Source organism: Clytia hemisphaerica, unplaced genomic scaffold, assembly GCF_902728285.1.
Source record: "Clytia hemisphaerica strain Z4C2 unplaced genomic scaffold, Clytia hemisphaerica genome assembly, whole genome shotgun sequence".
Classification (NCBI taxonomy): domain Eukaryota; kingdom Metazoa; phylum Cnidaria; class Hydrozoa; order Leptothecata; family Clytiidae; genus Clytia; species Clytia hemisphaerica.
In genome coordinates this window covers 11,553-26,743 of record NW_027104249.1, presented here as the reverse complement: position 1 = coordinate 26,743, position 15,191 = coordinate 11,553, and the positions used below count along the sequence as shown (strand labels likewise).

The following is a 15,191-nucleotide window of genomic DNA, read 5'->3' as shown; positions in this document are numbered from 1 at the left end:
CTAGGTCACAGTGTGGATGTAAACCACACTGAAACGACCGCCTTCCATCACGCATCACGCTCGCGAAAGAGCGCGCGCACATTATTAACGCTTACATGTCATGTACCAGATAAACATGTCATCTCCAGTACATTTTAGATTATTCATTGAAAACAGATTACAATATAGTCATTTTTCATGTCTCGATTATTCAATTCCGAATATAAGACATTCAGGGAAAAAAAAGAGAAACACCTGGGTAATCTAGTTAAAAAATCCGAAAGTAAATGGTAGACAAAGTAATGAGCCAAGGCAAAACGAGATTAGCGTACCACTACTAGGTCACAGTGTAACACACTGAGGCGACCGCGGTCAAATCTTATGAAATTTATGAATTTGTACACCATTTACCGTTTAATATGAACAGTACATAGAAAAATCCTTAAATCTTATAGAAAGTTTGGTTTGACTACAGTTAGTTTTGAAACCAGACGTTTTTCCAAGTTTTTTTTTAATCAAAATATAATTTTTAATGATATACAAAGTACAGTTTTTTTATAAGAATTATATAAATCGAAGTGATTCGCGATCTGAAAATGTCACGAATTTGAGCCCTAAAAAATTCTTTTGTTTCTAAGACTTGAAAAATAAAAAAAGTGAATTTAACTAAATTTGCCATAAAATTCATTTCAAAAATAAGATTTTTCCTGCAATACCATTTGTAGATTAAGTTTTGCAGGGATTAAATTTCTTCAAACATAAAAACCAAAATGGAAAACAAGAATTTGAAACTTTCTCAACAGAACCATATTTCAGACAAAATTTGAAGCTGAACAACATTCTTAAAAAATCCTTAAAGTTTATCGATTTATCTTAAAAAAGCTGAGTAGGCACAAAAAACTTATGCTGGCAAAGTAAAATTAACAAAAAAATTGGCTACCAGCGTCATCCAGTCTATCAAAAAGCTCCAAGTGGCCTACAGGCTAGGGAAACCGTTCAGGCCTCCAAGCCAATTTTTTTGCCATTTAGTTAGTAAAATAGGACAAATTAGGACGAAAATAGACTAGAAATTAGGAAATTTAGTACAAATTTTAGGCTTTTGGACCAGTTTTCAATTTTCATTTTTCCCGTGACATGTGTGTTTTAAGTTCTGTCTATAGTCTATATGAAAACCAAAACAAAAGTTTGACGTTGCTTACTTTAGAGATACAAAAGGGCAGTTTCAAGCAACTAAATGAATTTGGGAAGAAATTTAAGGAAAATTGCGAATAACGATGAAGATAGACTAAAAGGTAAATAACTTTTGATAAATCTTTGCAAGGGTATAATGGTGATAAATGTGTACATGTATGGAATATTGCTAAAATACGTAAACAATAAAACTTCTAAATGGCTAAAGCAAATCCATTTATTGTAAAAAAAAGGAATCATTTTGATACAAATGTTATATCATAAATGACCTGCTTATAAAAAACTAAACTAAATAAAAACTACAAACCTTTTCTAAAATTATTAACAAGTGGTAAAAATGATAAACCTTTTTTTGATAAAAATCTGTTTCTACGTCTCTTTTTTAAATAATCTTAACAAAATGGGAAAAATGATAAATCTTTTTTCATAAAAATCTGTTTCTACGTCTCTTTTTAAATAATCTTAACAAAAAAATCTTTTTTGGTAAAAATCTGTTTTCTACGCCTCTTTTATTATTAACAAAATGGGAAAATAAAAAAGCTAATACTCTTTTTTATAAAAACAATGAGGCTTAAAATGCCCAAAAAATAAGAACAAGTTGAAGGCTGGGATGTCTAATTTTTTATCAAATAAGGGTCCAAACGAGGTAAGATGAGGTAAAAAATAAAAATAAGGCAAAAAGGACCCAAAATACCCCAAAGAATAAGAACCAAATAAGAACAGTTTGAGGCTCAAAGAGTCATAGGTCCCATAGAATCAATGTCAATGAAAACTTAGCTCTACCCATTATACTCAAACGAAGATTGAAATCTGACAACCCACCTACACTATAAGATAAAATGTACATTGATAAATCTTTAATGATGAAAATATGTCTTTACTACGTTTTTTAATAGAAGCATAATAAAATCATGGTCTAAGGATTCTTTTAAGAGATTTAACCTCTCAAAAGTTTGTGCGAAAAAAAGAAGTCTTAACTTTCTTCAGCTTTCACAATTTCCATAACTATTTTCTTTTTAACATCAACTTCATAACTGAAATCAGAATTAAGCAACTTGAGCTTGAGGTCGTTCATACCATCTTCTGTGTCGATATTATTCAGAGTTTCTGAACCGAACATATCGATAAGGATGTTGTTTGATAATTTCACTGTCATTTCCGGAGCATCAAATTCAACGAATACGACAACTTTAAATAGATTTCGATGCAATTTAAGGTAACTAATCTTGAAATCCTTACTGCATGAAGAACAGGAAGTCATACCTTGTGTGGATGGTGCTAACCTTTTTTGGCATGATTTACATGACCAATAGTTGTCCACTTTAACGCTAGCTATAACAGGCGTTGTTATTAGCTTGGTAGACAAGTCAACTTCGCTGAGAACCTGTTCTGGGAATTCAACGTCCAAATCTGCTGTCAGGTAACAAATTGAAGATGAGTAAGTGGTACCAAGACAAATCTCCTCGTTAATCACTTTTGAGGAAAGTGAAGTCAATTGAATGAGTGTGTTTTCTCTAACCAGATGAACAAAGTCTCCCCACAGGGACAAACTGACAGTTTTCACGCCATCAGAGAAAAGGCAAGGGCGCATAAGACTTGTTTTGGTTTTGCCGAACTTATCATATTCTTTCATCTCAGTGGGACCTGAATATTTGATTTTTCCAACCGCTGAAAGAACCGTTCCATTCTCATCGATATCAGAAAGATGAACAGCATCAGCATCATTTAAACCAAAGCTGAGTTCATTGTCATCAATGTCCGAGATTGAAGAGTAGCTGTTAAAAAAATATACCTCTTTCCCTGGTACTAATTTGCCGGCACGGATGGCAGTTTTGTTATGAAAGGCGTCAAGAAATTTTTGCCTTATTGATTTGATGTCTTTATGGTTGCTGATTATTATTTTGCAAAAATCAGTTTTGCCAGTTTTGAGATGCACCGTGAAGAAATTTCTGGTACGAGCTTGATTTTGGCTGATCGTTGCAACTACGCCAACAAATCCAAGGATGTCTAAAGAAGAATAGTAACAATCAATTTGCAATACCCTGTGTTGAAAGAGAAGGCTTGACATAAGCACAAGAAATAACATTAACGCAAAACTTTTCATGACCAGGCAATGACTTTATACATAAACCATTTACTTAAACCAGTCCCACTGTATTTAATGGGTTTACTATTTTAGTAAAAGCTGGTAAGAATTAAATAATGCATTTCTGAAATGTTTGAGAAAAAATTAAAGAAAAATGTTCTTGAATTTTACTTTTTCTTACCTCTGGCATTGGGTGGAATGGAAGGTGAAAATCTTGGGGACGGCAAGAGTGATGGAGACCCAAACAAACGTGATGGTGTATTGACCATCCCTTCAACAGCCTGCTTTTTAGGAGTCACCGGTGTCTCATTGTTATTCAAACTTTCACTGGCGTTGGGAGAAGAACTTGAACTTTTGGTGGTGTTATTACTTTGAGTGCTAGCTAATGCATCAAAGTCATCCATCTTAGCATCAGCAGCAGTTTGCTTCCTCTTTCTGTCACCTTTTGCCACTGTAATAAAGATACAGGATAATTTTTGTTATTAAAAGAAACTAAAATGATAAATAAACAAATTTTCAGGAAAATATCCACATTTCCCCTTTACTTTTTTTAAAAACAATGAAAGAATCACAAAAACTGCAAATCTATATACAAACTATTTAGAGGAGACGGCTGGTAAATAAAAACTTTAATTTGATTACTTTGTCATACCAAGTTGACGTAATCTGCTTTCTTCATCCAAACGCTTTTTCAAACTTTTACTTTTTGCTAAGGATTTCAATCTTTCATATGGCATTGGCTCAATATAAATACTATCTAAAGTCTTTGCTCTTGAGAGAGCAACATAAGATTGTCCAGATGCTCGTTCAGATTTTCCAAGATCAATTGACATTTGTTCTAGAGTAAGGCCTTGCGACTTGTGTATAGTTATTGACCATGCCAATCGCAAGGGAAACTGAATTCTTTCATAATTACTACCTAGGCTGTCAGATGTATTTGCAATAGGTGGTATGGGTACCAAATTCTGTTGTAATTCTGAAAAACTTGGACCTGAATATTGGTCAAATTGTACAATCACTGCTATTGGAAAAGATGGTGGAGTTTCATTATCCTTAAAAACAATGCTGCAAACAGTACCCATGGCTCCATTACAGAGACCAGATTCAGTCCACAAATTTCTCATTAACATTACTCTAGCTCCAACTGATAAAAGGAGAGTAGGTGCCAAGCCACCCATATCATCTAAAGAGCATTTTGCAGCTTTTTTGTCATTGTGTAAAGCAGAAATTCTAGCTATCGGTTGGTTCAGTTTTTCAAGGGCCTTGAAATTGTTTTCTGCAACATCTTTATTTCCATAGGACAACTTCAAGGCATTTGAAAAGTTAGTTTTAATACTAGGTCCAGAACGTGTCAGTAACAATTTCCAATCATCTATGCTCACATTACCATCACGAACATTACTCAAGAGGCTGCGAAATCTTTTTTGAAGAGAACTGCTTCCATCTGAGCGCTGATTCACAGTAAGCTCAATAACTGTATTGAATAATTGATAAACGAAAAATCCCTCAGCTTCAAGTTCATTTCTAGGATTGTTGTAATAAATAGGATGTCCTTTCACAGGAGGAAGTTGTCCCAAGTCTCCAGACAAGATCATATTTATACCTCCAAATGGCACATCAAACTTTCCAGTGGCTTGTTTGCATCTCCGATTCACCCAAGCTAAGTCTGTTCGATTAATTACAGAATATTCATCAATTATAATGTACCTAATACCTTTTAGCCTTTCTTGAAGTTGTATCAATGACGAGCCCTCAAGTTCGGAGTTAAACTTGCCTTTGATAGGCAATCTCAACAAGTGATGTAAAGTTTTACCTCCTACACTATAAGCTGCAAGTCCAAATAATGATGAAATGATGAGTGCATCTCCTAATAAATGTCTAAGTCTGTGAATCAAAAAACTTTTTCCACAACCTGCCTTTCCAAAAATTATCATCAACAGTTGTGAGTTACTATTAATGTGACACCTTACCATCTCAAATGCTTTACGCTGTTGATCATTTAGTTTTAAGACATTCTGTAATTCAGTGTCCTCGTCATTCAGTTGACCTTCTATTCTTAAGGTAGCTTTTTTGCTATTTATCCAAGCAGGCATTTCTAATCTAGATATTGAATTATACTGGGAACACTGATCCAGCCAATATGTTCTATTTTCACTACCACTCGAATTATCTTCTTGTTGGGGATTTGAGAAATGATCTGCTAGAAACATCCATTCCTCTCTGTAGTTGCTTATCTCATCATTGATTACTTCAGAATCATCTTCGGAATCAGAGTCCTGAGAATCGGTACCTGTTTCTCTACTCATCATAGCATTTTCAATTGTTTCTAATTCCCTTAAATGATTAGGAACACTAACAGCAGCATCTGATCGTAGAAATGTAGCCCAACACATAATAAAACCTTCATCAGTTGCATCTATTTCACCCCAAGCTGAATTTGGAGTATGTCTCCATACTTTATATTTTAGTAAACTATACTTGCAGTACTTACTATAGTGAATACTATTTGGAGAAGATGAGTAAGAAGGAAATGTTCGGATTACAACTTCTTTTTTCCTTTTATGCAACTCTTCATTGACCAAAACATAATTGGCATGAAATTGGATAAAATTCATCTCAGAAATCCTTGGATCAGAAGAGTAGTCCTCTCTAAATGCATAAATATCCAAGTGAGATTTTTTTGTACTAACTTCACCATCAACCAATTCAACCTGTCGAGAACCATCTAAGGACATGCAATAAACTTCATAAGAACTACTGTAATACTTCAATCCTAATATTTGATGGCAAACCTCTTGAACACTCATATCACGTAAACCTACCGATCTCATCATTAATTTCTTTATTGCAGAGCTTGGGGAAAAATTATCAGAGTTTACTTTTGAAGCCACATGAGTGAACGCATCCTGTGTAATATCACTGAGCTTCTCTGGCTTAGAAGCATACTTTGTCAAATATTCAACACATGAGTGGTAATCAACTACTACACTGATATCAACATTGGCTCTCCATCCTTGTAATAAAACACGTTGGTGCCTGTTGACTCTTGGGTCATTTCTTGAAGTTACAACTTTTGCTCTGAACCTTTCAACACCATCTCTAGATTTCACCTTTTCAAATTCCAAATGTGTTTTCTCGTTTACTTCAAAAGGAAAGTGAAATCGACATGTTGTGTCATCATTTTTTTGCCGAAGACAATATGCCGAACTACAAAGATGTTTTTCGACAGAGTTAACAAGATTGGCATAATCTGTACTCATTTCCTCTGGATTTAAGTTTCTATAATCCACTTTACAGGGATGTACCTGGGGTTTGACCCAGTTTTCTCCCTCCATAGGATTGCAAGTACAAAGAAGCTTATCAACATAATCACACACTTGTTTCTCAGCCTGGCTACCTTCAGCAATAATTTCATTCAACTCTTTTTCCTGAAAAGCAACATTCTCAGATTTTAATTTTTGCGATGCAAGGTAACCTTTCAGAGCAATATTTGTTAATTCAACCAAACCTGGATCGTCTTCTAGTTTAGCAACACCATGACAATGAATGGAACCTCTAGAAGCATATTCAAACCTGTACCAGTGCCATGTAGCTTTTAGCAAATTATAAAGCCAATGCTTGACAAATTTGTTTGTACGCTCAGTGAAGTAATAGTCTACTACATGAGGATTCTCTGTAATAAATTTTCTTATTCCATTCACATCATTGACATCTACTTTAAATTTACTCAAAAGATCTGGCCAGTGAAACTCTGCCATAGAAAATGTGAAAAAAATTGTAAATACCCCAACTTGTTTAACTGTTGCTGTCAGATTGTTTCGTACTTTGTTCCAAAAAGAACGTGATCCACTTACATCTTTGGTGTAATAAAATACCTTTTTCATCAATTCATTAGCACAGTTAGAGTTTAACATTTCATTGAATTCATCCAAAGTAAAATTCATTTCCCCTGGATTCCTTTTAATGTACAAATTTCCCCTGCTCAAAATTCTTCTACGATACAATATGTTGAAAGCCCAGTAGGCAAATCTAGGATGTGCAGCAAAACGATAGAAGTAATTGTCATCATTGACATCACAGAATTTGAGTAAATGACGAATCTTTAATGAAAAGTTTTCAAGTTCATTAGACGCTATAGTTCTTTCCAAGGCAAGGTTAGTTGGATCACCTTTGCCATCAGGAAATAGAGTTGGAAAAGCCATAGTAGCTAAAAATGGAGTATTGAATTCATTGATTGGTTCAATACCAATAATATCCAGTTCAGGGATATTGTTGATAAAATGAGAAATTTTGTTTTTATGCATTTGTGTGTTCAAAGAAGAAGGTACAAATGAACTCATTTCATCAGGCCTTATGTCTTCTTCATTTTCAGGACCAAGGTCTGTTGTAATTTCATCTTCACTATGCTCACTTTCTGATTCAGAAGAGCTATCCTCAGTGGACTCTTGACTAATAGAGGAATAAAGTTGTCCATTTAGAGGGAGATCCTCTATTCGATTTTGATCAATAGTAACATCAGAATAAACAGGGTTATTCTTCACAAGCCATTCAAGAGCATCTACAACTTTTTGTTTCCTGACCTTGAAATCTCTAGAGTCAACACAAGATCCCTTTTTAGATATCTTAATTATTGGTATATCAGAGGGCAAATTTGGCAAAACATTTGCAACTGTCTGAACATCTGAAGGAAATGTAATAACATGACCTTTATATGCTCTCTGTCTACCTCTAGGTTTACAATAAACATTCATAATAGGTAATGCTCTAGCAATCAACATTTCCTCAACCTGCGAAAGATCTTTCAGCTCATGAGGTACTGGTGACGGGATCATGTTATTCTCACGACTGAATTTTTTAGGCCATTGTTTATCTCGTTTACATCGAGTGCACTCTTGTTTAGAAACATTAAACCAAGCCTCTGCACAAACTTCGCATTGCTTTATTTGCATTTTATACATTTCATTGTAGAAGTCTAGAATAGTAAGATGTTCTGTCTGTTCGAGATGAGAGCTTACAGCACCTGACGATTTCATGGATATTTTCTTTTCAACTTTCTTTTGACTTTCAATTTTTTTGTTTGTTAAATTTTCTTTTATTTTTCCAATTGAATGTTTTATGCAAGTCTGAGAACCCTGAAGTTTAACATTTGATACAGAGTCTTTTTGAATCTGATTTTTATTGTTTGTTTGCTGTCTTTGCTTACCCTTAAATTCAACTTTTTTTTCAGTGTCTTTTTTGAGACAATAGTTGTGATCAAATTCCACTTCTGAGGAAATACACTTGACCCCTTTACAATAATCATGATCATGTACCTTATTTTGAAAAGAGACGGATGATTCATATGCAATAGGCACTTCTGTATTTTCTATTACCAAATCTATATTTTCATCAACACTGTTAATTACATCCTCCTGAACATAACAACAAAAAAACCATCCTTCCTGGTATTGATACTGAATATCCTCAAAACAATGATAAACTTCTATGCTCTCTAAGAGGTCATCAATATAAAACCATTTATTCCTATTCGAATCAAACGAAGCAATTGTAAAGTGGGCCCCATGATTACGAACTGAAGACCTGAGACTATAAGAAATGTTTCTGATTTTGAGAGAGCTATGGATTTTCACCAAGTTCATGAGATTTTCAGCAAACTCAATAAACAAAACTGACGATGGAACAATGTCTAAATTACTTGCAGGTATTTTGGTTTGACAATTTTGACACACAATTTCTTGAACTAACAAATTCGATGAAAATAATAAGTCTGGCCATTCATTGATCACTGCATCATTTATAGTTTCATTCCAAGAAAAATATTGCAAAAATGTTGAGACCGAGTCTACACAATGTTGGCCACAATTTATGCAAATTTGATTGAAGTTATAAGTGCTACAAAACATTATCCTCTCTAAGTCATTTCTAAAATCAAAGACAGATTCTTGAAAAATTTGTGAAAACTCGGCATGACAATCTCTTGCTCTGAAACTAGGACAGTGATCAATAATGTGGCTCCAAATTGGATTGCGAACTTCATTAGACACTAGATACTTAAGTTCTGATTCTTTATAGATGCGATCTTTGTGAAGAGTTTTTAATTCTGTATATTTGTCACACACATCAAGAAGAGAGATCAAAAGTGGACTGTTAACGTAAGTTCTGTCTAAGAGACCAAATATACTATGGTAAAAAAGATCAATGAACGAATCAATCGCACAACTGTATGTCCCTGGGGTAGAACGTACCGAATTAGGAAGATGTAACTCACGAATTACAACATTTGTAAATCTGGGAATACTTTGCTTTTTCAGGTGGTTTTCAATTGAACTGTTCACATTAGATGATTGAGTGGCCATACTCTCTTTAGCTTTCATGCTAAGTTTTCGAGCTTTCATAGTCTCTTTAGCTTTCATGCTACGTTTTCGAGCTTTCATATTAGCTTTCATGCTAGTTTTGAGTTTTCATACTCTTTTTCAGCTTTCATGCTAGGTTTTGTGTTCCATACTCTTTAACTTTAGTGAATACCCAAAATATTTGAGCTAAAGTTTTGATTTTGTATTCACTGCAATCCAAATTAATAAACACATGAAAAGCTACATGTATTCCCAAATTTAAGCTGTATTTCTAAAGTTATACAAATATAATTAAAAAATAATTACTTTTAAGTGCTAATTGGTTCCCTAGTCTTGTCTTTAATTCTTGATCTTCTTTTGAAAAGGAACAAATTCACATGGGGACACTGTTTTCATGCTGTTGTAACAGTCGCGTCGAAAAACTATGGAGTATATTGTACTTTTTCCTTTAAAACTGTTTTATCTCCGTAATACTTTGCACATACAGAAATCTAAGGAAGATAATTACTTTTTCCGAGCGAGTGTTATTCAGAGACTTCAAAGATAGAGAAACGAGATTGTTGATTTCGTCAGCTTTCCGTGACTTTAGAGAACGGATTACCGCGCGCAAATATGCGAGATTTTTCACCATACAAAACGTCTCTGAATACACCGCTCCGCGGTCGATGAAAGAAACCGCCTCCGGCGGTCGATAAACGTCGACACGACGTTTTGTGTCGGCTTTTCTTTCTGATGATTTTTGATGACCCTGAAGAGGTCGCCATTTATTTTTATTTTGACTGTTTTAAAGTCTGCCTACGCAAAAACTCAAAATAGAGAGCTACTGTACTATTTTTATGATACCACCGGGCCACCGTCATCGTGTCATCTAGTCTATGAAAAAAAGCTTTAAGTGGACCCCGGACTAGAGTCAACCCGTAACATGCGAGAGGAATTGGGTACTAGTGTTACTAGATGTTATAGAGGCTCCCGAGTTATTTTTACCGAGTCAAAAAACCGAGATGTGAAAAAACCGACAACATTTTTTCCAAATTCTTGATTTCATTTTGTACATTCTATAACATAATTTGCAATTTGATAACTCGATTTTTTCCCTGCTTTTAAGTTTTCGTTGTCCTTCTTTAAATTGTGTTTGTCTTCTTAACCTTAAGAATAACCTTTTTCCCTTTTTTTTGTTCAGGCACAAAAGCAGAGGGAGAAGAACGCTCCTTATCGAAAAGGGAAAAAAGGTACTCGTTCGTTCGTTCGTTCGTTCGTTCGTTCGTTCGTTCGTTCGTTCGTTCGTTCGTTCGTTCGTTCGTTCGTTCGTTCGTTCGTTCGTTCGTTCGTTCGTTCGTTCGTTCGTTCGTTCGTTCGTTCGTTCGTTCGTTCGTTCGTTCGTTCGTTCGTTCGAAAAGAATTATGGGTAATCATAACCATTCGCGCTCTGATGACGAGTAAAGTTCTTCTACCTAAAATTATTAATATATTCTTTCGGCTTATAACAAGACAAAGGGGTGCAAACAATTCTGATGATTACCCATGATTCATTTCGACCGAACGTTAAACCGCTAATTCAATCATTCATTCGTCCTATTAGTTCATTCATTCAGAGAAGTGTAAAGAGATGGAAAAACAGCTTCTTCTTTTGAAAACAATGGAAATACAGCTCGTCATACAGGGTGTCCGGAAAAAAAGTATCGAGTCGTACCACTTCTATAGGAAGAAAGTTCTTGTGTGTGTTTTACTAAATTTGCAATGTTTATGAAAGTTTCTCTCCGTGTCATATCAATTGTCACGAGAGACATCTTTTATGAATAACTTAGCAATTCTCAATAACTTTAACGTCATGAAAATTGTAATAGAAGTTAATTATTTTCAATCATATACTGACTGTTGTAAAAACAATTATTGTGTTGATATATATTTTCTTACATTTTGTTAAACACACGCAACAACCTTCTACTCAGAATCATGTTACAACTCGATACTCTTTTTCCGGACACCCTGTATACCAGATCCTTTTCCCTTAAGGGAGTTAGTTTTGGTTGATGGATCTCGTGTTTGTTGTTGATCAAAAAAATCTGCATAATTATTGTGACGTGACGGAATTCTTTTGTTTTGTGTCTAATTATGCGTAAACTTTAGGAGTTTATATTTTGGGAACACCTCTCTCAGACTATATCTCCTGACCACTTATTTTAAAAGGGCATAAATAATAAATAGAATGTCTTTTAGAAAGAGTATGGAAAGTACCTTTCTAATGGTACCAAAACTTTTGTCTTACTCTTAAAGTAAAAAAGTTTGAAAATTTTAACATTTTTAGAAAAAAGGTTGCGCACTGGATGGATTAACCATTTAAAGGTTTTGTTTTTAAATAAGAGTGATAAAGTTTGCTTACTCATCAATTTTAATTTACAAACTTTTGTCACATTGAATTGACACAGATGTGAAGCAAGATTGGTCAGAAAGAGGAAAGAAAAACATTTTTTTGCTTATATAAGCAATATAACAATATAGTATAGGGGAATTAGCCAAAAAATCAACCGAACCTTAAAAAAATTGATATAAAGCTGAAATTTTGCACAGAGTTCAGGGAAGGTGTCAGGAAACCCACATTAAACCCCCCCCCACCTTCAGCACCTTGGCATCCCCAGTTATGACGTCATAATCAATGATGACTGTCACATATTTTGGTCAAAATTCAAGTTGTCCAAATATGCAAGTTTTATATATCAATCGATCGCAAATTGAAAGATGAACAACTTTTTAGCTTGTGAAAAATCCTGAAAATGTACTGAATGTGAGTAAAATCAAGGACAAAGTCAATGACGTCATCAGGACAAAAATCCTAGAAATTCAAGTTTGCCAAACCTACAAGTATTATATATCAATCGATCGTAAATTGAAAGCTGGACAACTTTTTTGCTTACAGAAAATCCTCAAAATGCACTGAATGTGAGTAAAATGGGTAGAACCTTCATGTTGCTAATTGCATAATAGACAATAATCGGTAGTTATCATTCTTAGATTTAGACTATTTTGATTTCATGTCTCAGTCTATTCTTCTTTATTTATAAAGTTTAATTTTTAGATGTAATTCTTTAAAGACTTGATTAATTAAGTAATTACATAGGAATTTTGATATACTTGGTACAAAAAAGTAAAAGACGTAATCTGAGCTTTAGATTTTCCTAGGTCCACTTTAATCTCGTCGATTTGTTCATATTTGCTAGTTCTATTATTTAGATTTGTAAAATATGCGTCAATTTTTCCCTTCCTAAAGGGAGCTGAAAGAGTAACGACACATTTTCAGGTAGAAAACCCGACGCAATCCAAACTGTACACTCTTACTGAAATTTACGACAAGATGGTCGAGTTGAGTAATGGAACTGACTGCTACCATAGAAATTATTCGAAAACGATTAACTAATGCAAAACTATAAAGATCATATATATTTCATTCAAAGTGAAGGGCGAAGCGATATAATTGGTTTTAAACACATGAGCAAATTTTTCATGGAAGAGTTCATGAAAATAAAATAGGGCCCATCTTCTGGTACAAAGTGCTCTTATCAACCATATTACATGCAATTTAGTCGACGAAAACAAGTTGGTTATTGAAGATCTCGAGTCATCGTATAAGAAGGCAATGGATGAAGGCTTCACGAACGACAATCTTGTGACACTTAGTGAATCCAAGGCCATCAGAGATATGGAGGAGAGTATTGCAACGTTTTCAAACACAATGTCGGAAAAATCGCGAACTGCAAAGCTTTGGTTATCTTACATCAATTATATCAAAGTGGTAAAAGAATTCATCGTTGCTGAGAGAAGCTGTAATTGGCCAGTTGGCACCTTCATATCCAATCAATCATCAAGATGCAAAACCTATTCGCAGCTACTGGTCATCGAAACTATGCAAAGTGCTCACGAATCTGTCCAAGAGGTGGAGAGTTGGACATCTTCTAATGGATGGCTTCAAGAACAGTTCGAGGCCGGACGACACGCAGTGAGATGATCAAACAGATTTTGGGCTGGTATTTGGTCAGATTTGGTAATAGACAACAAATAAACTAAATTTAACTACCGTTAGTATTTTTACCCTGATGACGTCAGAGGGAATATTCCATTTTACTCACATTCAGTACATTTTCAGGATTTTCCGTAGGCAAAAAAGTTGTTCAGCTTTCAATTTACGATCGATTGATATATAATACTTGTATATTTGGCAAACTTGAATTTCTAGGATTTTTGTCCTGATGACGTCATTGACTTTGTCCTTGATTTTACTCACATTCAGTACATTTTCAGGATTTTTCACGAGGTAAAAAGTTGTTCATCTTTCAATTTGCGATCGATTGATATATAAAGCTTGCATATTTGGACAACTTGAATTTTGACCAAAATATGTGACAGTCATCATTGATTATGACGTCATAACTGGGGATGCCAAGGTGCTGAAGGTGGAGGGTTTTAATGTGGGTTTCCTGACACCTTCCCTGAACTCTTTGCAAAATTTCAGCTTTATATCAATTTTTTTAAGGTTATGACCTAATTCCCCTATACTAATATAACAATAGCAAGACACTGTCCTGATATGAAATATGTGTCTGATATGAAACGGAAACACTTATCTACAAACAAAACCTTTAACTTTTATTTAATTTTTTTTCCAGACGATGACACACTTGATCCTATGGATCCTGCTTCGTACTCTGATGTTGCTCGGTAAGTTGTTTTGAGCCATGTCTTTAAGCCAGGCTTTCTTATCGTAAACACGTGACAATCCGGGACGATATGAAACGAATCAATCCACAAATTGTAGAGTGCGGTAAACTATCGCTTATTCGAATCTTTCTGTGAATCGAACTAGCTAACCTGTCCCGTCACGACGAAACCCTTTTAAAACTCACTTAACAATTTCCGTCACCCCCAACGTCACCTTTTAAAACACCATTTATAATCCGACTCTTTTTATTACATGTTTTTTGGACCTACCCCGGTGGGGTGGAGGTCCTATAAATTAACCTTTATCCGTTCGTTCGTCCGTTCGTTATTAGCTTTCCTCGTGATTGGCTCATTAGTTTTTTTCTGATTTTTTACACAAAGATGTGTAACTATAAACCCTCGAATGTGACGGAGCCCGATTTTCGAAAAAAAAAATTTTGGGGCAAATTCGGGCCAAAAAACGGCTAAAAAACGGGTTTTTTGGACTTTATGAAAAATTAGATCGTTAACTTTTTCAGATTTTTTGCATGAAAGTAGGGTACCATGATAGGTAAAAGATGGCTCAAGCAGATTTTTTCAAAAAAATTTTTTTTGCTCAAAAAACGCATGTTTATCTATAAGAATCACTATTAATAAGCATACATCAATGTTCTTAGTTAAATTACTCAATTTTTTTATGAGATAGATGTATTTTTTGCTCATGAGGGCTTACTTTTGAAGAATGTGTGTGTTTAGACATGAAATTTTGGTTGCTTGGCGTTTTTTTTATAGAAAAACTGGCCAAATTCGATATTTATTTATTAGCACATTATCAATTACCTAGGTATTAGCTTTTCTCGAGATTGCCTCTTTGATTCTTTATGATTTTTTGC

General features: G+C 34.5%; 1 protein-coding gene across 1 annotated transcript; it reads right to left on the bottom strand.

Annotated features, from left to right (window-relative positions):
* Window positions 1-1,621: 1,621 nt before the first annotated feature.
* Window positions 1,622-10,298, bottom strand: LOC136816529 (uncharacterized). Its single transcript, XM_067072870.1, has 3 exons — window positions 9,916-10,298; window positions 3,438-3,707; window positions 1,622-3,177 (listed from the first exon to the last, which is right to left on the bottom strand). Coding segments are annotated over exons 1-3 (1,305 nt in total). The 5' UTR covers window positions 9,917-10,298; the 3' UTR covers window positions 1,622-2,143.
* Between the last annotated feature and the right edge of the window lie 4,893 nt (window positions 10,299-15,191).

What these genes read in the sequence shown, in the direction of transcription:
- LOC136816529 (XM_067072870.1), bottom strand. An exon ending in CATTCCACCCAATGCCAGAG is followed by an intron (nt 3,178 to 3,437) that starts GTAAGAAAAAGT and finishes ATTCTTCTTTAG; the next exon opens with ACATCCTTGGATTTGTTGGC.